At 39.7% G+C, this 26,969-nt stretch overlaps 4 protein-coding genes across 7 annotated transcripts in view; 3 read left to right on the top strand and 1 right to left on the bottom strand.

Moving 5' to 3' along the window:
• The first annotated feature begins 357 nt into the window (after nt 1-357).
• tubb4bl (tubulin, beta 4B class IVb-like) lies at nt 358-3,404 on the top strand. The gene is made up of 4 exons (XM_031312524.2): nt 358-577; nt 1,460-1,568; nt 1,763-1,873; nt 2,014-3,404. The coding sequence occupies exons 1-4, from the start codon at nt 521-523 to the stop codon at nt 3,069-3,071; spliced, it is 1,335 nt and encodes a 444-aa protein (XP_031168384.1). The 5' UTR covers nt 358-520; the 3' UTR covers nt 3,072-3,404.
• An 890-nt stretch (nt 3,405-4,294) lies between these two features.
• On the bottom strand, nt 4,295-7,609 carry crb3a (crumbs homolog 3a). Of its 3 annotated transcripts, none has more exons than XM_031312569.2 (5): nt 7,486-7,609; nt 6,999-7,075; nt 6,495-6,690; nt 5,397-5,455; nt 4,295-5,300 (listed from the first exon to the last, which is right to left on the bottom strand). In XM_031312569.2, the coding sequence occupies exons 3-5, from the start codon at nt 6,664-6,666 to the stop codon at nt 5,091-5,093; spliced, it is 441 nt and encodes a 146-aa protein (XP_031168429.1). In that variant the 5' UTR covers nt 6,667-6,690; nt 6,999-7,075; nt 7,486-7,609; the 3' UTR covers nt 4,295-5,090. The 3 variants fall into 3 exon arrangements, with proteins under 3 accessions (XP_031168429.1, XP_031168431.1, XP_031168428.1); XM_031312571.2 differs by having other exon boundaries at nt 5,397-5,443; nt 7,292-7,604; XM_031312568.2 differs by having other exon boundaries at nt 7,292-7,603.
• Nucleotides 7,610-9,197: 1,588 nt separating this feature from the next.
• asf1ba (anti-silencing function 1Ba histone chaperone) lies at nt 9,198-15,277 on the top strand. Its single transcript, XM_031312566.2, has 4 exons — nt 9,198-9,621; nt 11,003-11,118; nt 13,319-13,495; nt 14,518-15,277. The coding sequence occupies exons 1-4, from the start codon at nt 9,513-9,515 to the stop codon at nt 14,707-14,709; spliced, it is 594 nt and encodes a 197-aa protein (XP_031168426.1). The 5' UTR covers nt 9,198-9,512; the 3' UTR covers nt 14,710-15,277.
• Nucleotides 15,278-15,905: 628 nt separating this feature from the next.
• prkacaa (protein kinase, cAMP-dependent, catalytic, alpha, genome duplicate a) overlaps nt 15,906-26,969 on the top strand; it is a 26,286-nt gene continuing 15,222 nt past the window's right edge. The window contains exons 1-3 of one of the 2 annotated variants that reach the window (XM_031312536.2): nt 15,906-16,730; nt 24,083-24,144; nt 24,647-24,775. In XM_031312536.2, the coding sequence (XP_031168396.1) occupies nt 16,685-16,730; nt 24,083-24,144; nt 24,647-24,775 (237 nt within the window). In that variant the 5' untranslated portion in view covers nt 15,906-16,684. Of the gene's footprint in view, nt 16,731-21,352; nt 21,730-24,082; nt 24,145-24,646; nt 24,776-26,969 lie in introns of those variants that run through there. The other variant, XM_031312534.2, reaches the window with a different exon arrangement.

The following is a 26,969-nucleotide window of genomic DNA, read 5'->3' as shown; positions in this document are numbered from 1 at the left end:
TGCTGTCCTTGTCTTTTCATCCATGGCTGATTGATGTATGTGTTTGACGTCAAAATAATGAACTCGTGGTGCTTTACAATGGGCTACACTCTATACAGTCTATGGCTACACTGTTAAAACTGCACATCAATGGCCTTGATGACCTATCAAAGTGTGTATTAAACCTTCATCTGTATTTCTGTTGTGTGGGTGTCATAGTATAAAACTAGTGGGTGTGTATGTTTGGAGGGGGTCTGAGTGCACTGAGTTCGTGAATAGGAATCTTATTGATGATGACTGATGCAGCTTCTCGCACCCTATCCGCGATTTACGGGTCTTTGTTCCCTCCCTCTCTCCTCCGGTCTTTGGTTACCATGGCGATGACGTCAAGTTGCACCACCAATTCAGCCCAGTAGAAGGTCTTTATAGGCGGTGCCAAAGACTCCCGGACGATCAACTGCAGGAATCATCATCCTGTGAATCTCTGCTCCTCTGATTCCTATCTCCTACTCGACCACCCTCGTATCCATCTGTTACAAAAATGCGCGAAATTGTGCATTTGCAAGCCGGTCAGTGCGGAAACCAGATCGGAGCCAAGGTATTCCTCTGATTTCCTTTTCTCTGTTTGGTTTGTCATTCATTAGCCTAGACTAGTCCAGGCGAGAGGAGGCGTCTAATCCATCCTCCAAGAATTCTCTAGAATAAACCCAACGTGTCCTCTCTTGATTGAAGCGTCGTGCAATTAATAGAAATTATAATCCTATAGACGTTTGGTCATTGATAGGCTATTCTGTGCAGGGTTTACATTGGGCTCAAGATTCGGCACGCGCTGATTTTCGTGGGTTAATAGTGTATTCGATGCTAAAAGAACACACTGTACGATTGAAGGCCAAGCTTAACACTTGGCTACTAAATGTCAAAATGACAAAAAAAATAACATCATGTAGGCTATTGGTGTAAAATCAGACATTTTTCAACTGGAATTGGCTTGAAAAGAATTAGGTAAAAATAGGTCATGAAGGTGGAGGGGGAGGGGAGGCTGCTACTACAGTGACATGATTACATTACTACTACCAAGTACTTCATATAAATTGCTTGCATTACTCGACAAAAAGGTACAGTCAAATGCTAATTTTGCGAATTAAAAATTAAATAAAAAAATTAATTAAAGCGAATTTGTCTTACTTATATGATTATTGTCATCTGCTTGATTACTGTTGAGACACTGCATCAATAGACTGCTCTTCTGAGCTGCATTCAATTAGAGAATTAAAACAGTCATTGTAGCATTGCATGTTTAAAAATAGGTTCCTATAAAGTAGCTTTATGCTATTTCAGGGGACCCAGGTAGCTTACTGTTACCCATTTCAGTACATTCAATTAATTGTAGGTCTATTTATTTTTTATTTAATTTTTACCTTGGCCTATAATATCAACATATGTCTCTCCCTCCTCTACTTCCATGTCTATTTTTTTTCAGTTCTGGGAGGTGATCAGTGATGAGCATGGCATTGATCCCACTGGTGCCTACCACGGAGACAGTGATCTGCAGCTAGACAGAATCAGCGTCTATTACAATGAGGCCACAGGTAAGCTACAGATTTAGCTATAATACAAAAGAGAGCAAATTCAACCATCTCTTTTCTTCCCTCACCTACCCAGCTCTCCCACTATGCAAAATGATTTGCATACACATTTGTGTTTTACATTAAACTCACCATGCTTCACAAGCTTGTAAGATTTACCAGGAATGACGTTGTCGATCTTTTCGACCACATTGCAGGTGGAAAGTATGTGCCCCGTGCTATCCTGGTGGATCTGGAGCCTGGTACGATGGACTCAGTCAGGTCCGGTCCCTTCGGGCAGATCTTTAGACCCGACAACTTTGTCTTTGGTAAGCTATGTGAATTTAGTGAAGATGCACTTACCTTTTGTCACATCCAAATTTGGTATGTTGACTTTTGCTATGGTCTCCAATAAGAACAGCTTTCCTGTGTTTCTTAAATAAATGAACTGTGGTACTCTTGACTACAGGTCAGAGTGGAGCTGGAAATAACTGGGCCAAGGGCCACTACACTGAGGGAGCCGAATTGGTCGACTCTGTCCTGGATGTCGTGAGGAAAGAGGCAGAGAGCTGCGATTGCCTCCAGGGCTTCCAGCTCACTCACTCCCTAGGTGGCGGTACCGGCTCTGGCATGGGCACTCTTCTCATCAGCAAGATCCGTGAGGAGTACCCTGACCGCATCATGAACACCTTCAGCGTGGTGCCTTCTCCCAAGGTGTCGGACACTGTGGTGGAGCCCTACAACGCCACTCTCTCTGTCCACCAGTTGGTAGAGAACACAGATGAGACCTACTGCATTGACAATGAAGCTCTCTATGATATCTGCTTCCGCACACTTAAACTCACCACCCCCACCTATGGAGATCTAAACCATTTGGTGTCCGCCACCATGAGCGGGGTGACCACATGTCTGCGTTTCCCCGGCCAGCTCAACGCTGACCTCCGTAAACTAGCTGTCAACATGGTGCCCTTCCCCCGTCTGCACTTCTTCATGCCAGGCTTTGCCCCCCTGACCAGCAGGGGCAGCCAGCAGTATCGCGCCCTGTCTGTGCCCGAGCTCACCCAGCAGATGTTCGACGCCAAAAACATGATGGCTGCCTGCGACCCACGGCACGGCCGCTACCTCACCGTGGCTGCGGTGTTCAGGGGCCGCATGTCCATGAAGGAGGTGGATGAGCAGATGTTGAATGTGCAGAACAAGAACAGCAGCTACTTCGTTGAATGGATCCCGAACAATGTGAAGACCGCCGTCTGTGACATCCCACCCCGTGGCCTCAAAATGGCTGCCACTTTTATCGGCAACAGCACAGCAATCCAGGAGCTGTTCAAGCGCATCTCCGAGCAGTTCACCGCCATGTTCCGCCGTAAGGCTTTCCTCCACTGGTACACTGGTGAGGGCATGGATGAGATGGAGTTCACAGAGGCAGAAAGCAACATGAATGACCTGGTGTCCGAGTACCAGCAGTACCAGGATGCCACCGCTGAGGAGGGCGAGTTTGAGGAAGAGGGAGAGGAGGAAGTTGCCTAAAACCTCAGCCTACCCGCTGCCAAATCTCATTTTACCTCGCCCATCCCCCAGTTCCATCCTTTTCAGCCCTCTTCATCATAAATTGAATGATCTGCCACACTCTGTCAACATCTAGATGACTGTTGCTCTAATGTTAGACATTGATGTGTACTGATCCTGGTGACGTTTTTGGTTCATTTGTTTTTTTTAATGTTGTGAATGCACTAAATTATTGGCATCCTTACATCTGTCCTGTCATTGCCTTGTGGACATTTAAAAGCAAGTGATTTTAACTGTAAAGCCTTGAATTTGTAGGATGAATAAAATGTGATTAAAAAGGCCACTGTTACTGTCTCTGAGTTTTTATTGATTCACTTAATGTGTGATGATCTGACATTACTGCACTTCGGTGTAATAATGTAATGTAATAATTTCGGTCGAAAAGCCCCAAAAAAATAATCTTTAAAAAAAAAAAAGATGCCAAGGGTACTAATCTACTGAATATCAAAATGGTCTAGCCATCTTTTCATTCTCAATCCATAACTCCAGTAAATCTGTATTCAATCCAGTTTTATCAGTGTGGATAGGACAAAAAACTTTAATTTTCATATATATGTATACTTTTTTAGATAATGCCTTGATGTGTTGTCTAGTTTAAGAAAAAGGTAATTTCATAACTTCTGATCTTAAAATCAACTGGTGTGAGGAATGCCTGGGGACCTTTCCATATTTCATTACAATTTCAAACCTAGTTAGATATCAGTGCTATTTAACATCCATCATAATGCTAATAACCCTACATGACTGTTCTGGAATCATTAAGAATACCAAAGTGTACTGTATGTGTGTATAGTAAGTCAATGTAAAATTATATTGGTGAAGTTTCCAAATATTTTTGATTTAGAAAAGTATCTGTATATAAAAGATTAGACTCTCTCTACAAGTTGTCATTATATTATAGATAACCTTTTTGTTCCAGAGAGACGAACAATGGCTTCAGTGTTTCAGAGACTTTCTTCGGTACAGTCTGACAAGTTGTTGCAGGAGCTGAACTTTTCACTCTCTGACTACCAGGACTTCTTATCTGCTCAACCGTTTTTAAAGACAAAGTGTACAAAGTTATGGGTATTTCCCTGCTTATGTTATTTTGACTAGGATTTGAATACTGCAGATATAATCATACCTTTAGAGTAACGTCATGTATTTTTAAGGCAACTCATTAATTAGAACAGGATGTCCTCAGAGATGCTTTAAATGGTTTATATGCTTTGCAAAGTTTAACTATTCAACTATTTTACAAACATATATTTGACAAAATTAATAAAATGTAACATTGTAAAACATCTGCTTAATTATGATGCATTATGCGCTGTATGGTTGATCTGATGAAATTAACTTTAAATAATGTGAATTCAAATTACTTAAAAAAAATATTTGAAGTGTAAACAATTGCTTGCTTTTGCTCAATATATTTTATCAGTACAACCTAATTTTTAACATACAGCTTCCTTTATAAAATCAATAGTTTTTGCATGTTTAATTACACTCATTATTGACTGAAAAACATCTGTCTTGATGCAATGGACTCATCAGGACTCCTAGCAGCAAGACAAATAATTAGTTTGAGGTAAAAGATTGGTATTGATTTTTTCCAGTGACAGTATTTCATAATAGACTGAATCCAATCAGATACATGGTAAATGGCAACTAAAACAACTCTCACCTAAAATGATTAATGATGATAAAATACTGAAGCTCGTGTGTCATTTGTGTGGAGGAATAGTTCAAAACCTCATTGAAATGTTCAATTGTTCTTGAAATCAGCTAGAAATCCATACATCCAAGTGCATTTCTTCATAGTGCCATGCAGGAACCGTTCAGTGCTTGTTGAAATGAAAGCTCAAACTTTGCAATATGTGCTCTCTTAAACCTGGGGAGATTTTTCTTTCATTAATCAGCTCAAAAGAGAGATCCTCGACACACAGGAACACTGCTATGCAAATGTTTGCAGGACTTTGTGGAAACATAAAACACAAAATGTCAAATGAGTCTTTCCTCTTTTGGTAACTTTAGTGCATCTGGTACTGCCACACCATGTGCACCAGACTGTTCCTCAGAACTGGGTCTATACGTCCCTTCAGTCTGTCTCTTCTTTTTCACCACGCAGAGGAGCCAGCCGAGAACAGCCAAGACTATGGCCAGAACACCCAGGGTGACTGTAGGGGCCACGATAGCTGCAATGTTGGGTCCCTGAAAATGGAAAATTACAGGACAGTGGTCAATCTTGTGACACTGGATACTTTCTAAAGTCAATTAGTGGTCATGATAAAGTTTTTTTTTACTCACAGTAGTGTTATTAGAACGTGTGTCACTTTCAAGCATAGTATTATTCCCTGTGAAAAGAGCTGAAACATAAGCATTTCTCAAAATGTTAAATTTTTCTATTAAGTGCATGTAAACACAGTCACTGAAAAAACAATCCATACAAAGATGAAGAAAGGCATACAGAGGGATATTTAAAATCAAGTTATGTAATAAAGTGCACAATGTGTTTGCATTAAGTGAGGCATGACTGTAACTCTCCACTTAATGGCCGAAAGATCAATGCCCATAAGACAAACTTTTTTAGTTAGGCAACTAACAGGAGGCAGATCTAAACCTACTTTAAAGTAAAACCTCTATTTTCCACAAGTAGAAAAAAGAGGAAGCAACAGCAGAGGTTGCTTTTAGCCTTATGCACACTTTGAAGGTAACAAACACAAAACGCAGCATACCAGTCATCCCGTCAGCCATGTGATTACTCAGTGACATTACAAAACTACTTAGTAACTACTTGACCAGGAGAGTGAATGAGGAGGAGGAGAAGCTCAGGAATGCAGTGTAGTGCAGCTATACAGTCAGCTGAGTCAAACGACACGGTTGTTTGAAATATGGAGAAAAAACTTAAACGTAAATCTATTGCTGTTTTGTTTGTTTGTTTTGAGCATAACAGAGGTACTGAACATCATTTTATTTTTGTTTTTGTTTTGGAAACTTAAACCCCCACCCTTACCATTTTCGGAGTCAATCATTCACTACGGCAAATAGTAAACTTTGCAGGAACACGAGTACAACTTGATAACAAGAAGAAGGGGTTACAAAAGGGAGCAGAATGTATTGTGAAATTGAATTCTTTTGATAAGATAAAAGTGGATGTAAATATACCTCTTTCTCATATGGCAGAGTGTGTTTCTTTTTTCTTATTCTTTTCTTAAACCAACATTCATACAACATGCTGACAAGCCCGTGCATGTTTCAGATTTGCTCTGGAATGTCCCTTATCTTTTTGTTTTTATGTATCATTGCAGGATATAATGGTGTGTATGTGGGTGTGTGTAGGTGTGGTAAGAAGTATGTTTTATTTGTGTGGGAGTGTTGAGGATGAAGGGATGGTTACTGACTCACCCCACACAGGCTTACTGCTCAGTGCAAGAAGTATAACACTCCTGACCACAACTCCAGGCATGGCCAGCACATCCGGACACACTGCCATCTCTACCCGTGACCAGCAGGGCAAAGGGAGGGCAGACTGGGACTTTGGGGCATTAGCTTGGGTCCATTTCATTAGGGCCAACATTCACAGTGTGGATTTATCGCCCATCTTGAACAGCCAAAGACACGTTATTTCCGGTGATGTAAAGACAAATGTCCTTTTTTCTTATTTTGAGTTGACACAGAAACACCATACAACTACTGAGTCACACATTCAGCCTGCTGTTGAATCACCATTAAACCTGCTCAGACCACAGGAAAATAATAGACTATTAATAGCATATGTATTAAAAACTGAATACAGCTTTAATGTTCAACCCCTTCTCATTTGCAGCAATATTATTATATTTACTACTAATAAAGAAGACAATGTGTTGTGTAAAGTTAATTTCCCATAAGCTCTGTAAGAAAACATACCACTGATCCCGCTGTTTTCAGGTGATCTCAGCAAAACGGGAAACATCGAACAGGTTGATTCCTCGCTTCCGGCTCACCTTGTCAAAAATGAAACCGCAACAAAGGGTTTAGTTAGTATGATAACAGTTAGGCTAACATCTCAAGACAAAAACCGTGCTTCTGAAATACTTCTGAATGGATCCAATACCGGACTACCTCGTCTGCACTGCCAGTTGGTGTTTTATGTAAAGCAGTTTTTTCGTCTACTCTTCAAATCGCCATTGGTCACATGGTTGAGTTTCGTGTTACATTACCTGAGCGCAGTTATCCACCTGCAGCAGAGAGGACAGATACTCCTTTGTACAAGGTCGAAGAAAAAAACGCAGTTTACTGAAGCAGAGCAGACTCGATCCCTTCTGTTGCCATATAAAAACCGCCTCAAAATACACTACTAGGCTATATAAAGGATTACTTTAATCACATTCGTGTCACAACTATGCCTATTTACCTCCTGGTACTTGAATTAAGATGAACTTTTTCTGTATGATGCCAGGTTGCTGTCACTTGCTCCAACCTGCTGGAGTAGTCGTGCAATGTTTAACTGTACTCCCCTCCCCTCCCTGCACAGCTCCTACCTAACCTGTCTGATGGTGGTGACATGAAACAGCGCCTCCGTCAGGTTTTATGTTACCCAACATGAAAAAGCATATCAGCATTCCTGAGATATTTTAAGGATGAATTCGGCGGCCAGCTGGTCCAGTGGGCTCTAATCCTCACCTAATCTCCCATTCTCAGACTCAGAGGGGCAATGAAAATGTAGGCTGCTTCAGGCCTAATCTGTGGTGGTCAAACACTTTTGATTTGGACAGTGTGAGAGCAGTGAGGCGTTTTTGAAAAGCAGAGAAATGCTGTGGAAAATTACTCTTATATTTCAGCAGTGAGTCAGTCTGAGGAAATGTCATACCATTTTTGTGTTTTTTTTTTTTTTTACTGTTTTATACAGTTGACCGGCCTATTTATTATTCTATTCGCTAATCACAATTTTCTGTGTGATTAACAGTATTCTATTTATGAGAGTAGGTTATGAGTCATACAGACAAAGTCACCGAATTACATAACCTTTGTGTTGAAAAAGTGATGGTGTAACCTACACTATATTATGGAGACTTGAAAATGCAGCCTGCTGAATTACATGAGTTATATGGTATTTTATTAAAATCACAGAATATCTGGTCATCGAATTCAATGAAAATTCATTCAATTAAAACATGGAAACACTATTTAATTGCAAATAAGGCATGTCAACCCATGAGCAATAGTATTTAATGTAGAAACGCTATGAACAAGTTGTAGGCCTCTATCTTGTCATATTTTCTTTTTACATATTTATTTGTATGAACCAGTTTCCATGTAAAACCAATACATTTTTAGTCGTATGTTTGTCTTTCTTCTTCCTGGTATAGGCCTACATGATTGTCCTCTCAGTTACACTAGAAAAAGCCTGTATCAGTCAGATGTCCAATATACTGCAGGCATATGGTTTACAAAAGGTGTGGAATCATCACATGTAATGGCATGTGCCTGACAATGAAGTAATAGTCTTTGCATATTATTTTTTGTTTGTTCATTAAAGATATGTTTCAAGGATAATTTTCAAGGTTGTATTGTGACATTGTTGTATTTGATTGCATTAGGATATAATTTATTTTACTGTACCTCCCAACCCAAGGTAATTATGTTTAACTGTTTAACATACTTGCAACATATGGACTGACTTGAGACAGATCAAAGGTTAATGCCAATACAATACACCTTCCAACCCGATTTAGTACTTTGGCCAGTCAAGAAAGGAATTATCTGTTTATCTGGTTAAAAATAATGTCAATAAAAAATGTAGGCAGTGTGCAATTAGATTTTGTAAGCTCACGTTTTTTTGCACATATTATACATAGCCTACTGTGAACTAACTAACCTTTTACATATTTTGTATTGCAATATATCTATTTTGTATATATGTTCTTGACTCTAGCAGTACTTTGCTTTATTGTATCCTTTTTTAATATGTTTATTGTATGCACCAAATACCCCAAGGCAAATTCCTTGCAAGTGTAAACTTAAGTGTAAACTTACTTTGGTAATAAATATGATTTTGATTCTGATTTACCGTGCCACTAGGGGGCGATTGAGGCACTTTGCCTTTCCTTTGATGGAAGCGGCTCCTCTTTCGCGCACGTACCGCTTGCCGTAGGCGCGGTGGAGGACAGTGGAAGCGGCGGGAGTGCGGCATATCTCTTGTCAAATTTAATAACAGCTAATGTTAACGTTAGTTAAACATTGATTAAGTTAGTAGTGCGCATTTAGTCGTATGCTTAGGGCTTAAGTTTGGTAAAACCAAAGGTGTTTGGCAGATAAGGATAATACTGACGACTCTGTTACCGCTTGTGTCGTTGTAGGGTTGTTTTTTTAAGCATTCCCCGGGAATCTGGTTTTGAACGTTTGTTTTTGGTTAGCCCGTTTAGCGCTGCACCAACAACAATGGCGAAGGTACAGGTGTTAAATGTGGCTGTCCTAGATAACCCGAGTCCCTTTGGAAACCCTTTTCAGTTTGAAATAACGTTTGAATGTATGGAGGACCTTCCCGAAGGTAGGTGCCATCGCAAAAAGCTGTCATTGTGTATCCGAGGCCAAAGCTTGAGCCTGTTGCTAACGTTAGGTTAATTCTGTCAGTAACGTTACTAGAGATTGCTAACAGCTAACGCTAGGTTAGCTACAGTAGCTAACTTAAATCAGAAAGATAAATTTGTGAAATGTAGCAAAGTAACGTTACAAAGCTTGGCTGAATGTGTTAGCTAAGTTACCTGTTGTGGACACATCTCTAGCTAATTTGTCTTGCATAGGTCAGATCCGTGCTGAATATTGTATTTATTTTTTTCGAACTTTATTTTGAACTAACGTTATTTTTCGTTAGCTTTTCGTTGGACTATTGAGTTTGCATTCCTCAAAACAACATAAACATGCAAAACAGCAAGCCTATATTGACAATGCATACAAATGCATACGTAAATTAAAATAGTAACGTTACATAATAAAAGTAAATATAACGTAATTTGAGGCAGGGCATTATCACCATCCAGCAGTCAATGTAACTGTCCTCATTTAGGTTTCTGCACACAACCAAATATATCAATGTATCACACATCATTTGTATTTTGAGACCCTGTCAGTAAATCACAGTCATTATTTAGCAGATCCAATAAATGGATACATAATACAGACCTACAACATTCTGTCCTATTCAAAACACCCAAATGGAGACAAAATGACATTCTTTTATAAGGGTGACATTTTTTATAGTTACACTGTAACTATAAAAATGTCACTAATGAGCACTGAAGGATTGTAAATATGGACACAGCAGAGTTATGTGTCTACTTTAGGGCTACATCCACACTACTACTTTTTTCAAAGTCTACTTTTACAGCACGTAGTCCAAACAACAGTATAATGTTACTGTATATTTACATTGTTATTGGTATACCAACAACTTTGCTGCGTTCTTTATTTTCTTATTGTAGTATGTGGATTATTATTCACGCATGAAATGGCTAATTTCTATAATGTTACACAACAGTTTTGCACAGTAATACATTCCCTTACATTTTGATCTGTCTCTGTAAATGTGACTGTATTTGGACACATTTCTGAATATCAAGCTCTTGCTATGGAAAGTGAATGCAAAATCACATGAACTATGACTTTAAACAATGTGAAAATCAGAAAAGCGTGTACTTAATTGGCTGTATTTGATAAGCTTTGTGGTGTTTAGTAATTTTACTAGATGAGGGAGAAATATAACAAAATAAGTTATCAGTAATAATAATAATGATGATTATACTTTGGCATTTTCTGTTCAACATCTAATTGGTTAATGGAATAATGGTTTCAGTTAATTCACTACACACTACTATAACTTTGTGTTTTATTGTGAAAAATATCTTTATTTACTTTGTTTTGTTTTTTAATAGATCTGGAATGGAAGATCATCTATGTTGGCTCAGCAGAAAGTGAAGAGTATGACCAAGTCCTTGACTCCGTCTTGGTTGGCCCAGTACCTGCCGGGAGACATATGTTTGTGTTTCAGGTGTGTTTGGTTGGGGCAACCTACGGTAACTGAAAAAGTGCTTTGTGTTGCTTAGCCATATAGCATGCTGGGAACAGTCATTTCTAACTTATTATATAACACCTTTCAAAATTGGCAAGTGCACCCTCCTCCTTGCATCATGCTTCCTTGCCTTTAACATTTTGAGCATGGCCAGGTGACAAAAATGCAGCCCCCCAGTTGTTGTATATCATGTCACACTGTGGGTAGTTGTTTTTCTGCCATAACGGTGCATTCAGACCAAAAAAAGCGATCCGGTGATTTGCCACAGGGTTGTGCGGCGGGGGGAGTGTCAGTGAAACAGCCCATTTGTGTGACGTCCTGTTGTGTTCTTTAACTGCCCAATGTAGCACAAGTACACTTTATATTTCACAATTACTGTTTTCCGTCAGATCGTTTCTCGACGTTTCCAACCACACTTGAAGGCAGCTTTATTTCACAGGAGAGAGGGTAACAAAAGAGGCATGCGAGACACAGCGAGTGCTTTGTTGTTGCAGTAAAGATTCAACTCTTACACAAACTCCCGGGCAGTTCAGTGCTTGTTTCGTTTTTACCCTCATACTGTGTTTTAAAACTTTCTTGTGACAGCGATAAAGGCAATGATGTTTCCTGTTTACTGTACAGGATTCTCACACCGCCTAAAACCATAGCTCAAAATAGGCTGACAAGTCTGAACTCCAGTTACATGATTGGCCACCGCAGTGTGACGTGGGCAAAATGCACAACCCCCATTCAAAATGAATGGAAAGACCTGCGTTTTTGTCAGCCGACACAGGCAGTGTGAATGAGGCCTAAAACTGGATGGGATGCTTTATGTGAAGAAAGTGGCTACTGGAGCTCAATCCATAAATCAGCCGGGCCGAGATATATATATATATATATATATATATATAATATTGCAGATATATCTGTATTGGCATATATGTCTACTGATAAACAACAAGAAATTAACTGACTTAAGGTGAAACCAAGTTTCATGCACTTGTCATACACATAAAACATCTATATCTAAAAGTAATCCACATACTGAGCCTTCATTTTCATTATGTTGTTCTACTTGTTGATTTCACTGCATTATCTGTAACTATTGATTTCATCTATAAGCGATTATATAGCTATACTTTAAGGCCCATTTTGCCTTTTAAATGAACCATGTTATAATCAATTAATAGACAAATAGTTAGTAAATAGTAGATAAACTGACTGAATTTTTACAAGCCTGTATCTTTCATATGAACAGATTTTGATTAATCCTATTATAGTCTCGCTTGACAGACCTATCTCCACAGCGCTGCAGAGTCAGGTCTGGCCCCTCCACACATACACTCCTGGATAGAAGATAAAAAACAGTCTGGGTTGTTTGCATTTCTTTAAACCAATCACAATCATCTTGGGTGGCACTAAGCTCCGGTCGCAGCAACAGTAGATCTTCAAATTGGTCTCACAAGGGAACTTATTTTGGTGGAACATTTGCACCCCGCAAATGAAAAATGCCATATACGATACTAAATGACATTAACTGTTCACACAATACAGTAACCTGAGCTTGATAAATTAGCTGGAAAGATGGTTAAACATAATTTGCTCCTACCAGTGTATCGGCGTGTGTATTTATTTTACATAGCAAATCCCTGCCAACCGGTCCCAAAACGTCCCAGTTAGATAGAAAATGTCGTAAACATATTCTTTGTAAATTCTTACAATCATTCCCTGAAAGAACCAAGCAGGCCTGCTTTGTTGCAAAATCCAAATAATATTCAAAACTTGCTATTGTCAGCATGTAGCTTGCTAGCTCGAAGTTTTTTTGTTGTTTTACAAAACTACCGGAGTTTTGCAATGCGAGGGACATCCGGCGGAAGATCCGGCTGCGCTGGATGTTCCAGCAATTACATTACATTACATGTCATTTAGCTGACGATTTTATCCAAAGCGACTTCCAATTAAGTGCTTTCAACCCTGAAGGTGCAAACTCCAGACAGCAAGTAGTAAGTGCAAGTACATTAGCTTTAAATAAGAGAAACTACAATTATCCGGTAAATGAACTGTCGTCGATCCTGACTAATCCTATCATAACTCTGGTGCCATAATCCCCATTTGACCAGATAGACAGATTAAATTCTGGAAATATATACAAAAAGTTGCTTTATATGTCCGCACATCTAAGTGTTGTTTCTTTTAACAGGCTGATGCCCCAAACACTGGATTGATTCCTGAAAGTGATGCTGTTGGTGTGACTGTAGTGCTGATTACCTGCACATACCGTGGCCAGGAGTTCATTCGCATTGGTTACTATGTGAACAATGAATACACAGAACCCGAGCTTCGTGAAAATCCACCGATCAAGCCAGACTACACACAGGTCAGGCTAAAAGTTGATTTCTAGATAATCTGAGTTCTGATGTCAATGTTACTGCCTAATGCTTATTTCACTGTGTTTAAATAAAACTTTGGTTAATTTGGTGTCCAATATATATTGTTCTGTCTGGTTGAAGATGAGTTTTAAGGAATTTGTCAATAAAAAGTCAACCCAAAAATACACCATACAGACATTAGGTGAAAGACATACACTACACAACCCTAAGAACATGCTTTTTATTGTGTTAACCATTAAAATAGCTAAATCAGTCAAGCTAAAGGTTTTCATCAAACAGCATGGTGTACTAATACTTTGCAGAATTGAAGCTTTTCTTTCTCTTGAGTCTGCACTTTGGAACAGATTATTTGATCCTTCAAAAATTACTAGTAATCCTATCAAATTCCCTTGGTTACATAACTAGTTCAGCAGAAATGTTACTTCTCTGTGAACAGTGTTTCAGATAGTAACTTCAGTAATAAGCCATTGTCAGTTTTACTATAATGAAAAAGGATTTTTTTTGTAACTTTTCACTCACAGTAGCCACGTTGTAGTTTAATTTAGCTTATTATGTAGTTGTTTATTTGATTATTAATTGTTGAATGAATGCCATTTGGCACCTTTGTAACATTCTTATCTACAGGGTTCACATTTTCTTGCCCTAAACATAGCTGGCAATTGGAGTGGGATGTATTGCTTACTAGATAGTAGCAATATGCACGTTAGCAAAAATCAGCTGCCATGGAAAATGAATCTGTCTTCTGGAGAAAGGTTTTCAAATGTGTTCAGAGTGTTTCCTTTTAGGTTGTAAAATATGTATACACTATGCAGACATTTTATGCTTATCTTAGTCACACCAGCAATGTGTAATTACTGTACTGTTGCTGGTGACCAAGTTTAGGCCAAGTTAAATTGTCTAAAATCTCATCAGATTTGTGCCAGTTACACTTAAAAGCCACATTAATATTCAGAAGTAATGGAAATATATGTATAAAGCATTTATCTATATTCCTGCCTTCCTTTTTCAGCTACAGAGAAATATTCTGGCATCAAACCCACGTGTGACCAGGTTCCATATAAACTGGGAAGGCAGTGCAGAGCGAATGGAGGACTGTGAAAATGTGGATCCCACATCAAACTCCAAGGTCCCTCCATCCTGTCTCCCAGGAAAGGCCCCACCCTTAGGGATACTTCCAGATAACTCTATGGACTGCTTATAGAGACGACCCAAGCAACAAAGGTGATGAAGAATGCCTGTGGACATTCTAGTGGATGTACAGACATCTTTGCCTTACAGCTGCCCTTATTTACCTGAAGATTGTCAAAAATGAACTCTCATCTTGGGCTTCAGATGTTTGTTTCAAGGAAGATTATGAGCATCTCACTGGTATAATAATCACTTACAGATGGGGATTTCCTTGCCATGATGTTGAAAGCAATATTGAAGTAGTTTAGCTCACGGAAGGGGGAAAAGGTAACTGAAATAATGCACCTGAACTGCAACAGCACAGAAAGCTGATGTATGATCACCTTCCTTCCTTCTGTTGGTGCAGAACTAATTTGTACCCATTTAAGAGGATTACAACACTGCAGCAATAGGCAACTAAATTGAACTATGTTGCTGTACAGAAATTTGATAATCTGCCATTATATTTGTGTTGAAATGTATTTAGCACTTAAACCTTTTCCCACTTAGATTGTGGAATTTCGGATGAGCTACATCACTTTCTTCATGTTATTTTGTTTGCAACTTTTTGTTCCGAATAAAAAAAACATTGTATTTGTTAAGATCTGTGTATGAAAGTCTCTGTGATAGTGAAAACTATGTTCCTCCTTATTACTAATCTTATATTCTTTACTTTTTGCAATTTTGATTACAGAAGCAGGAAAGCAAAATATAAACCATGTTTAATGCATCTTTGTTGAAAACATGTTTTCACGCTTGTTCTTGTTAAAAATGTACAAATGGGTATTTTCATTATAAGGTTAAACACAATAGAGTGCCAACTCTGTAACACAAATACAACTGTATGTATCCTCTTGTATTTTCACATTTTACTAAAAATAGCCTATGCTAACGTCATACCCAATCACAGATCAGTCGTTAAAGGGGTGGCTAGGCTACAGAACTGGTTTTGGTAAATACTGCTCTGCAAATAGGATTATGATTGCAAGATGCGACAGCGTTTGATTTGTGTCCTGCACTAAACTCAGTGTGATAAATACAAGCAGCTGATATTTTAAAGCAAAATGCAAAAATATACAGTTAGAGTTATGGGCGTATTGGCTACTAGAAAGTCCGGGAGGCGGGACTAATCGCATCAACGCAGTGATTGGATGGATTGATTATTATCCAATCAGCACTTGAATTGCGACTTCTGTCGCGTTTAGTATCTCTGTATGTAGCCAATCAGCGAGCCAGAGGCGGGACCCGGTGGATGGATGACTGGAGTTTCCCTTGCGGTCTGAAGATTAATGGAAGGGGTCTGTTGATCTTAGGAATCGACTGTCAGATGGTCGGTCCCAGGAAACCATTGCACTTGATGCCTGGTTTATAAACGAATGGAGAGAGCTCGATTTGAAATAACAATCAGCGGCAAAAACGAATAACCTGGACACCACTTTTGTTATCCAGGTCTCAACTGAAAAGGCCTGCCTACACAGAGATAGCACCTGGTTAGTTCAGGCCAGGATACGACTGCGAGGGACGCTAAAAGCTAACGCTAGTTTGCTCGTTACCTAGATAGACGGAAAACAGCTTTCGACGACCTGTCTAATGCTCCGGACTGGATTTTGGATAAATCAAACCGTCTCTGGAAATAAAGGACAACCGAGTTCCATCTTGATTTGCCGGTGCTCGCTTGTAAAATTGACAAGCTAACATTACAAAGCTAACATCTACTGGCCATCTCTGCTAGAGTTAGCTAGCGTGCTAGCCTAGCTAACCAAAGCGTTAGTGTTAGCTGCAGACTTGGATATACACGCTTGGTTGGAGTTTTCCGAACTCCCTAAGGAGAGGTGTTGGAGTAAACATATTAAACGTTACACACGGTAGTCAATAATGATAGCTGCTAGCTAGTAGCTAGCTGTCAGCGTCATTGAGACCAGCGACTGCGTTAGCGGTGTAGCATCACTCAACGACTTGTAAAGGAAAACTCAGTCCGAGCCCAGGTACTCCACCATCAGCCTGCCATCATGGGCAACACGCCCACCGCAAAGAAGGGCAATGAGATGGAAAGCGGTGAGTACCCGTAGCTGCAGCAGCTAGCTAACGCTTATATCAAGCCGTCTATCGTTGCTGTATTGCTATTTCCTGTTTCCCATAATGACACTGAAATAACTGCAACTACAACTTATCGCCTGTATAATTCATCAAGGCCCGGAGACTCTACACACTGACACCATATTGCATTGCTTTCGACACCCTGTTCTAATATGCAGAAGTGATGGAGCAGTATATGCTAAACTCTCCTGGCTTGTCAACTTCAAATAAAACCCCATGAAAGATACCTGTGGCCATTCACATCTACATACAAACTTCAAACAAGCTGTTATACTGTGGCTCCATGTTCATCTCAGCTGAACAGCAGAGGATGTTATTCATTCTCTCCGCTGATTCCTTGGGAAAGCTCGTGATTAAAAGCCCCAGGTTATATTCAAAGGAATCAGTGATGATGATGACAACAGCTAGCCTTATACAACAGTCATAGGTTTCTTTGTGGTTCACGTGTTTCAGATGGTTTTATTCCCTCTTCTCATAAGGTTATGAAAGGCTGCAATAACATTGCAAACATAAACCCTGGTGTGAAGTTTTCTGGTGCACTTTTAATAACGTAATTCTATAACGACAAAGTATTCCTCTGTGTATACAAAAAGGGTATGTTTTAAGAAACGCAGAGATTTGACGCAAGAGTGGAGATGCACATATATCGTGATGTTTATGTAAGTGATGGGTTGAATCCTAATGCAATGTCTTATCTAATGTGGACCTGAGCATTGAGTCCCAAAGCCTGTGTTTGACAGTAAGTGAGTAGATGGGAGTTAGTTGTTATCTGAGAAGGAAAAAGCCACCAGGATGGGGTCATATGATGCATGAGGGTGATCCTCTCCAGGCAGAAACTTTGGAATTGAGGAGTCTCTTGAACATCATGTGATGAGCAGCATTTAGAACAAGGACACTTGTACGTGTGTATGTGTGCATGCAAGACAGAGAGCAAAAGATGCTGTGCTTATGCCAGTTGTGTGGCCTGTTGCTCCCCATCACTTTTTTATTTTGGCAATTAGCTTCTGGAACATCAGATCAGTTTTTATTACTGTAACATTAAAACATACTAAAGGGACTTTTGTAAAAGCTACCAAAATAAATGACGGGTATCTACAGTATGATCCTCAGAGGGAAACTAATTAAATTTCTTAATAAAACGCTTTATTCAAAGCGTTCTGATTTCCTTTTTCCAGTTAGGATCACTGGCCTTAGAGAAGTCCTGGGAGGACACCGCTTTATGTTTTTATCCCCGACACCATAAATTACGCTTAAGTGTGCAAAGTCTGAACAGGTATCTGCAAAATGAGTGTCAGCTCCTTGTTGCTGGTAGAGAGTATGTGTGAAGAATGGCCTCCTGTCCCTCTGTAACCCATCACTGGTAACCCCTGTAACATGGCCCAGGACTTTCAGGTGTTATAGCAGTGTTATAGATTTGTTTTTTAATGCTCAATAAGTAATGTAAATGGGGGATTAGTAGGTTAAATGACAGAGGAAGCACTGCTGGTGGTAAATTTCATGTTCACATGTCATGCTTCACATCCTTATCAATCTGATTACTGCGGGTCCACCCTGATCCCCAGAGACTGGTGCCGACCAACGGTCCAGAACCCACACCCAGGAGTGTAATTTTCCACAGAGCAGCTAGAAACGAAGGACAACATGGCAGCCTGTTATGGTTTCTACAGAAAATAGAGTGTTGCAAGCTTGTTGTAGTGCGCAGGGTCTCTCTTCACTGAAGTTTCCAGGCTGGAGAAGACGAGCGCAGAGCAAATGCACTAGTATACAAAGCTAATTTCTGGCCCCAAGGAGGAAGCAGGGCGGATAGACACTCTGTGAACTGCAGCAGGAAGTGAAGGAGCAAGGAAGGTCCAGCCCAGGCGTTTCACAGTTGGTCATTACCTCTACTGCTCTATAAACTAAACACAGCTAGCCATGATAGCTTGGAAGTTGTGGCCTGTAAGACGACATTGGTATCGCATATTCTGGATTTCCCGTTAGAACTGCCGGATATACTGGAGTTTTGAGACTCTGCACTGGTTATCAGCCGGCTTCCTCCTGTCTTGTATGATGTCTGTTATTCACAGGCTGGCAGGAAGGCTGTTTCACCGTGCCGGGCCTGGTCTAGGGGACACAGGCAGTGGAGAAGGCAGACATGACCAACCACAGGAGGAGCTAGAGGCTTGCTGCTGGAGTGAGTTCATTCTGAAGCTTGACAGGAGCATAGGTTATGGATGGAGCTGTAGTCCATCCTATGTCCCACTAGCTTAGTCGGTCGCAGGCTAAGTTAAAACTTGTACATTTAACAGAGATAATCAAGCTGTTTTTTTTCTTGATAATGTTTGATACTAAATTCATATCATGAGCTGTTGGATGAGGTGAGTTGAGCGTCTATTGGCATTGGTGGAGTGGTCTTGTATACAAATAGACACACAGAGGAGCCTGTTGTTTGTCTCTGCTCTGTTGCCTATTGTTTCCAGTTACAGTTCAAAGGAAGGCATTTCTCGGTTACTGTGGAAGTGTCTGTCAGGCACCGTTCTGCACAGCTTAACACTATCAGCCTTAAACTGTTACGCAGTGTAACAATGAACCTATTAAACACACATGTACTTTATTTTTTGTTATAAAGCTCTTTTGTCACTTGTAAATCTGCCTGATTGTATGAGTGTTTGATAGCTTGGAGATACTTTCTTGTATTTTACACACATCTTAAACATAATATTATGACATAAGGGATTGTTGTATTGAGTCTTTCGCATTTTGAATTGAACCTCCTATAATGAGGTGGCACCCTGTCAAAGTGCAACTCCCTCTATCTATAAATGTCTGTGTGGTTCATGTCCTGCCCCAGCTTTGCACAGCTGGTTTGTGTAACGGGCAGGTTTGTGTTTGGATCGCTCATCACTTCCTGTCTCCAGTTAAAGGGGCTTTGTTATAAGCCTGCACTGATTACCAGTGGACCTTACTGTTGAAATGCCAATCAGTCACCTCAGATAAGCTTACAGCGCTGAGTTGGCAAGTTGACATACTGCCAGTGAACGATCCTAAAATGCAAAATCCAGCAGCAAGCAAAGCAAAACGCAGGATGGAGTTCAGTGATCTGAAAAGGAACAGCAGTTTTCCTTTTGGATTTTGCTCACAGCAACACACAGGCATAGTGGTGATCCTTGTTGGTCTTGTAAAGCTGCATTTACATTTACAGGCAGTAATACTGAAAATACTTGTTCTCTGCCGATAATATAATGTCATGCAACAGAAATAAGGTCTCCCTCAAGCAGTACCTAATCTGCCTAGCTGACACTGAAACAAAATATTATGACAAAGTAGACACAAAGTTTAAAATGTTGCTACCACATAGCATCTATATACTGTATGTAGCTGATTAGCTTTTAGCTTCCCACCATTGAAATCTATTGGCAGGAAGTTTAAAAATAACCAACTAGATTTTGTAAAGCTAAAATAACAATGTAATAATAGGCTGTACGCTAAATACTAAACCTGCTCAAGTTTAGTTTGGCACAACCATATACTGTAGCTTCACTTTTTTGTGTCATATAGGCTACCTACTATAAGTATGAAATACACTGTAACCTATACAGAAAAACCGTGTGACTCTGTGTTTGATTTTCCAGCCAAGGGGTCATCATTCCAAATGGTCATGGTAATACTGCACATCTCTAGTACTCAACAACAAGTACACAATGAGACAGATGCATGTGAATAGAGGTGAATGGAACATGAACGTGTGATGCGACCATTGATTCAGTTTGTCTGCTCCTGAATTGGTCAATAATTGAATGAGTCGATTCAATTCTTACAGTAGGATGTAAAGTAACTTCCCATTCGTGGTTTTGCTAGTAACTGCTCACCGGTCACAGTGAAATATCCACTGCTAGTACTGAGCTGATGACTACAGTTGATTTCTCACCATTACACACATGAAACCTCCTAGTTTACATGCAGCCCTGTTAGCCCTCTCACTGATTTATGTTGCACCACATGAACAAGGCCTGGTGTAGCCTGGGACCCGATTTGGCGCGCTTCACAGTTAAATGTCGGTCAGCTCGCACTAATATAACCCCTCTGTTCCTGCGTCAGAGTGGGCCAGTAAGGCCCCGGGGAGAGATGTAGGATTGATTTTTGGAGGATCAATTCAGCACTGGCACTACATACAGTAGACTCTGGTGCATTTGGGCAGGAAGAAAAAGTTTCACTGTGGTTTGTTTGTTTCTGATTTGCTAGTGTCTCCTGAGAGAGCCACTTTTATGTATTTGAAAACATCCAGTTTTACTGCAGATGTGCCATCTGATTGGTTCTGCTAATTAGGGAAAGTTTCAAGACTCATCTCAAGGGTCTTCACTAGTTTTTTAGGCCTAGTTTTCCATAGGACTACCTCTCTCGGTTGGATAAATATACGGGGTAGTGTTTTATGCCCCTCCCCTTGATGATTATGCCCCTGTTTTTATATATATATATATATATATATATATATATATATATAGTGTGTGTGTGTGTGTGCATGGGAGGGAACGGCAGAGAGTACTTTGCGTACAGAATAAATATTGATACAAACCAAAGCAAGGGTCCAATTGATCGGTGTGAGTTTGTGAGTGTAACAGGAGCAACTGGTCTCCATGCTATGTTTGACAGCACACTGGATGTGGATGCTACTTTCTGATCTTGGTCCCTGGCAAAGTGACAGTCACGGAAGAGACTGAAGACATCCTACTGGCAAGGACACTTGAATGGTTTCTGTGGAACTGACCACAGTGCTCTCAGAGGGAGAGGATAGGTCATGAATTAGTGACTGTGAGGAAGAGGCCAAGGAAGCAGAACAGGGGAGACTTTGCAGGGCTAATGTGTGACAGGAAGAGCTCCAGAAGGCATGCAGGAAAGCGGGAGTCATCACGCTCAAGTGAATCAGGGTCGCGCTCGGCAGATGCTGCAGCACCAGAGGTACCCATAGTCATCCCAGATGGTAAGGAATTTGGGGTTACAGGAGAGTTGAGGTGTTGAGCCTTACTTTATCACCTGTAATTACCGTGATGGTTATGGCAGCTAAGCCTCAAAACAGCCTCAGAAAGAGAGGCTCAAATCAAGAGAATTCCTCACAGACAGCTGTTGATTTGGATATTTAGCTCCCAGCTACTTGTGCAGCAGCAGCGCCCACGTCTTTTCTCTGAGCAGCTCCCAAGTTATGACAGTAATATCCCTATTTGTGGCTCTTTCTGGTTGGAAGTGGGAGTTGAGCAACTTTCACGGGAAATGTATTTTCCCTATTGACCAGTCTGCCTCCAGTGCTCTCTGTGAGAGCAACAGTGCTCTCGACATGTTTATGCGAACTTTGGTCTTTGCCGTTCTTGCTGGCTTTCTCCCATCCTTTGTTGGAGCTGCTGGTCTTTGGAGAATTTGCAGGAAATCACATTAGCTAGATTGTGTGTGTGTGTGTGTGTGTGTGTGTGTGTGTGTGTGTGTGTCATGTTTTCATGAGAAATTTCTATGTAGATAGTTGCTATTTGTAACGTTTTCATATCAGTTTTATACTTTAAACGTATGTAAAAGTCCATTACTTTAACTATTAATTTCCAGACATTGGTGATTACATAATTTACTATGCACTTTCACTATTGACAGCTGACTGGGTTTATTTAAACTGTGACCTTGGCTTTTGTTTTTGCATCGATTAGGCTACCTAGGCAGACGGACATTCCACATTATCCTGAATAGCTTTTTAGTATTGATGTAATTATCCATTATTTGTACTTTGAACTCAGTCCTATATTTATGATATCTTGTGTCCCAAATGTTTAGCATAAAATGTAAAGCGTGCTTTTTTATGCTTTTGATTTATATTCCTTGACGTAAATAAAGACAAAATTAAAACCATTGTCATTGTTGAAAAAGCTGTCCTCCCTCACCTGCTAGGGCAGCTAGTGTCCTCAAAACTAGTACACAGATAGTAAGGAGGAATGAGGAAGGGCTGGTTATCTACATGTTCCCACAGAGCACAGTGATTAGCCCCATAAAGATAACGGCAAGAAAAATGTATGGCTGCATATTACATTGTGTGCCAAGCTGTCAAACTCTTTCCACAGGCCTCAGTCTGTTGGTGTAAAATAGTGGCATGTATGTACATATATGCACAGTGTTGCATGTGTATTTTTTCATTGCCATGTCATAAACTGTTCACAATAACCAGATGTAGGGACTTCTAAAGGCATTGTAGCCTCATGTTAGACTGCACTCTTGGCATAGGATCAATTTATTATTCCAGATCAATTTATTTTTCCATCACAGTGGCATATTGGAGAACGCCTGACTTAAGTCTAAGGGTCCACTTCTGAAGAAAAGAAAGATTAAAAAAAAAGAAGATAGTTTTTAAAACATGTTTTACTCAAAATACTTTGGTAATTGAAATCATTTTGGAATATCAGGTCACTCAGTGTGAAAATCCCACTTTGGCCATAATGCAGTAGCATGGATTTTTTGGTGTGGGGCAGTGTCTGCCTCCAGCGCATGCACTTCTAATGTCTTCCTTGCAAAAATGCTCAGATTGTGTCAAGCTGTATGGTCTCCTAACCTGACGCGCCAGATGGTTTGTTACACAAAACCATCTGAAATGCTGTCTTTGGAAACTGTTTGGGAAAGGGCAGGCACTTAAAAAAAAAAAATACCTGGCAGGTGATGGGATGAACCATCTGTCTGTCGTCCGCCATTGCTGTTTTGAGAACAAACAGTCGTGGCCCTCACACACCTAACCGCGCACGTAGCTGCCTGTAGCTCTTTACCGGATGCTGATTGGTGCGGAAAGCTGGTAGTTCAGACACAAACACATTAGGTTGGAGCCTGAGGAGATGGATTTTCGAGTGATACGTGATCCAGAGATTCTTGCGTGAAATTGTGATAATGCGAGAATCCATCCATCCGAGTCAATACTGTAGTGATGTGTTCTAATCTATGGGTAAACTGGTGCATTATTAGCTTGAGCAGTATCTGTTTTAGATTATCATAAATGTTAGCATTAATTTAATTCTCAAATTCCACCAAAATTACTTACTATTTATCGTGTGCACTTTTATGATTGGGGTAGAAGCAATTGTTTGGGACCCAATATCAAAGAAAGTAGCGAGTCTCAGCTGAGCAGACTGTCATGAGCTGGTCACGCAGACAGTATTTGTGTTAGTACACATAACCTGTATCATGCAGTATTGTGCTCTTCTCTGGGTCTTGGTGATTAGGTGTGGTGACCTATTCTACAAAATCTTGTAAGTCTGGACTCATGAAAACAGAGGAACTCTCTCTCTGAATATGCACTTTGTTCTTAATTACAGTGAAGGAGTTTCTTGCCAAAGCCAAAGAAGATTTCCTGAAGAAATGGGAGAATCCAGCACAGGTGAGAGGGTGAAAGAGAATGACTTGTCTGTCTGTTTAATCATCATTCATTGCTGCTATGATTTTGTCATTCTTATTATTTTTGCAGTGTTATGGTACCTTTTGCTAATATTGTATTTAGTTTTGTGTTAAGACACCTTCGTTTCTTTTTTTCCACATACTTGTACACACTCAGGCAGACTCATGGAAATAGTCCCGCCTATTAACAAATTTAGCCCTATTTATTTGAGAGGAGTAGTGCACCCTCTGCTGGGCTAATGTTAAATACATAACCTTTTTTTCAGAATGAGAGCACCTCTAATGTAGACTCAATAAATAAAATCCAACATATCTAATTCACATCAAAACAATAGAAATTATTTTATAAATACTGGTTAATGATGCACTTTCTTAAAGGTATTATTCAGGAAAAACTGTGAAATAAAGTAGGGCTTTTTATGGTATGTTGCTGGCAAGTTGTTATTCACCCTTTCCTCTTACTGACAACCTCTTCTCCCCCTCAGCAAACTGCGGCATTGGACCACTTTGAGCGTTTGAAGACCTTAGGCACTGGTTCGTTTGGTCGAGTCATGCTGGTTAAACACAAAGATTCGGGCCAGCATTTTGCCATGAAAATACTTGACAAACAGAAGGTACAGTACTTATAGACGTGACTTTCAAGAGAAATACTACTTGGTAAATAAATGTGAGTGCTTGACTTGGATGCTCCAGCTTGTATTTCTGAGATGATGATGATAATGTCTCTTTTGTAGAAATTGTATTTGTAAGTATGCCAAGACTTGGACTGTCTTAATGAGTAATGTGAGCATTTTCCTATTCAAACTTTAAACCAGAGAGCCAGGTATAATCCATACGTACTAACAAGTATATAGCCTGGAGTTGAACACAACTGTAGTCAGAAGTTTGTAGGAGAATAGTATATTTATTTAACCTTCTGATCTTACAAATTGTAGTTTATCACCAGTGTTGGGCAAGTTACTTTCAAAATGTAATACATTATATATTTCTAGTTACTGTCATTAGTTATATTGCAATATTACTGTCTCTGAATTGTAATGCTTTACACTACTTTTGCATTAGTTTTGAGGTATTTTCACCAAAGTAACCGCACAAGTATGACTTGGCAGGTAGCTTGTGAATTTCACCACGGGATCAACAAAGTCTCATCTTTATCCAATTTAATACATCATAATTTATTTATTCATAATATTTTGTATTATTAATCTGAATCTGCAAAGTAACTAAAGTTATATCATAAATAGTGAAGTAAAACATACAATACTTGACTCTGAATTGTAGTGGAGTCGAAGTATATAGTAGGAGTAAATGGAGATACTCAACTCAAAGTACTATGGCTGGGACGATATGCTTTTTGTCCCGATTCGATTCTTTCACGATACATGGGTGCTCATTCGATTTGTATTGCCATTTTCATTTATTGCGATTCGATAGTATTGAGTATTGCGATTTTCTTTTCATCCTTTAACAAAAACAAAAGTACAATAATACACTTCTAGAGACAGTATATCATGAGACATTTCTAAAAACTAATTGTTTTCTAAGAAGAATGCACATCACATGTCAGTCAGTCAGTCTGACATTTATTTCATTTGTAAAGAAGTCCATAACATGTATTTTCTGCTTTTTCTGCTTTTGCTCTGTTTTGCTGGAAAAGAATATGATGTAGTCACTGTCAGTGGTACCGAATAAACAGAAACTATTTAGATGAATCATTGGTAATAAAATAAATAAAAAATATCGATTCTAGGGAAAGAATTGATTTTTCAAAAATCGTGGCAAAAAATTCACTAACATACGATTTTTTTCTTCCCACCCCTACAAAGTACCTTACAAATGTGTTGAATTACAGTATAGTTACTTTCCACCACTGATCAAATGGAATGCTAATATTTATGTGTAGCAAGCCTAAATGTTAATTCCCGACATGTTTATATCTGTCAGTTGCTCGGACACACGGCTGTCTGCGCCGACGTTGGGACACAGATGTTGTCTGTACCGTCTCTGGTTCTGGCTCTGACCACGGGAACAGCGACGGGACAGCACCTGGTTTCAACGCAGCGTAATAACTCCTGAAAATCACGGGAGTATGTCTCGCAAATGTAGAATCAGTCTCTGCAGTCATCTCAACCATCGAATTCCAGCAACAGGAAATAACCTTGCTCTTTTACTCTGATTTTTTTTTTCTCTGGTGCCGAAATGTTTCACTGTGTTGGTGAATAATTAAACAAACAAAACACCACTTAATTTGGGGTTAAAATGCGTTGTAACTTGCTTTACTGAGATTGTAACGGGTATAATATTACCAAAATGTTATTAGTAATGTGTTATATTACTGCGTTACAGCAAAAAGCAATACATTACTGTAATTGCGTTACTTTTGTAACTGGTCATCACCAGTGTAATTTCAGTTATCTCTGTGTATGAAGCCTCGCTGCGTAGCAGCTCCATGGAGAAAGGATAAGCAACTGTTACAAAATCCAAACTTTTTTGTAGCACTACAAGTGCATCTTCTGATCTTTATTGGCATAGAAACCACTGTTGTAAAAGTTCAAATGTCCTACAGTGCCATTAACCTACTTGTAAATGAGATGCTACATCTCAAAGGCTATGCTTTCAATAAAGTCCAAAATACTCTTGAGTGTATTGTCACTAGAAATGCGCAGATCGGCTCTGACGTCATCCAAATCCAAATTTGAGAACCTCACCCGCATGGACACTCCACCTCCACCCTTTGGGATATATGTAGTCTGCTAATTCGTGCTTGATGAAAAATAAAGCTTAAAATATTCATATTTTTTCTCATTG

The sequence above is a fragment of the Sander lucioperca genome, chromosome 21, assembly GCF_008315115.2.
Source record: "Sander lucioperca isolate FBNREF2018 chromosome 21, SLUC_FBN_1.2, whole genome shotgun sequence".
NCBI lineage: Eukaryota > Metazoa > Chordata > Actinopteri > Perciformes > Percidae > Sander > Sander lucioperca.
This window is presented reverse-complemented; position numbering and strand designations above follow the sequence as displayed.

Coding starts and splice junctions, on each gene's coding strand:
- tubb4bl (XM_031312524.2), top strand. CDS start 521: ATGCGCGAAATTGTGCATTTGCAAGCCGGTCAGTGCGGAAACCAGATC. Junction 578..1,459: donor GAAACCAGATCGGAGCCAAG/GTATTCCTCTGA, acceptor ATTTTTTTTCAG/TTCTGGGAGGTGATCAGTGA. Junction 1,874..2,013: donor ACCCGACAACTTTGTCTTTG/GTAAGCTATGTG, acceptor TCTTGACTACAG/GTCAGAGTGGAGCTGGAAAT.
- crb3a (XM_031312569.2), bottom strand. CDS start 6,666: ATGTTGGCCCTAATGAAATGGACCCAAGCTAATGCCCCAAAGTCCCAG. Junction 5,456..6,494: donor GAGCAGTAAGCCTGTGTGGG/GTGAGTCAGTAA, acceptor CTTATGTTTCAG/CTCTTTTCACAGGGAATAAT. Junction 5,301..5,396: donor CACGTTCTAATAACACTACT/GTGAGTAAAAAA, acceptor TTCCATTTTCAG/GGACCCAACATTGCAGCTAT.
- asf1ba (XM_031312566.2), top strand. CDS start 9,513: ATGGCGAAGGTACAGGTGTTAAATGTGGCTGTCCTAGATAACCCGAGT. Junction 9,622..11,002: donor TATGGAGGACCTTCCCGAAG/GTAGGTGCCATC, acceptor GTTTTTTAATAG/ATCTGGAATGGAAGATCATC. Junction 13,496..14,517: donor TCAAGCCAGACTACACACAG/GTCAGGCTAAAA, acceptor TTCCTTTTTCAG/CTACAGAGAAATATTCTGGC.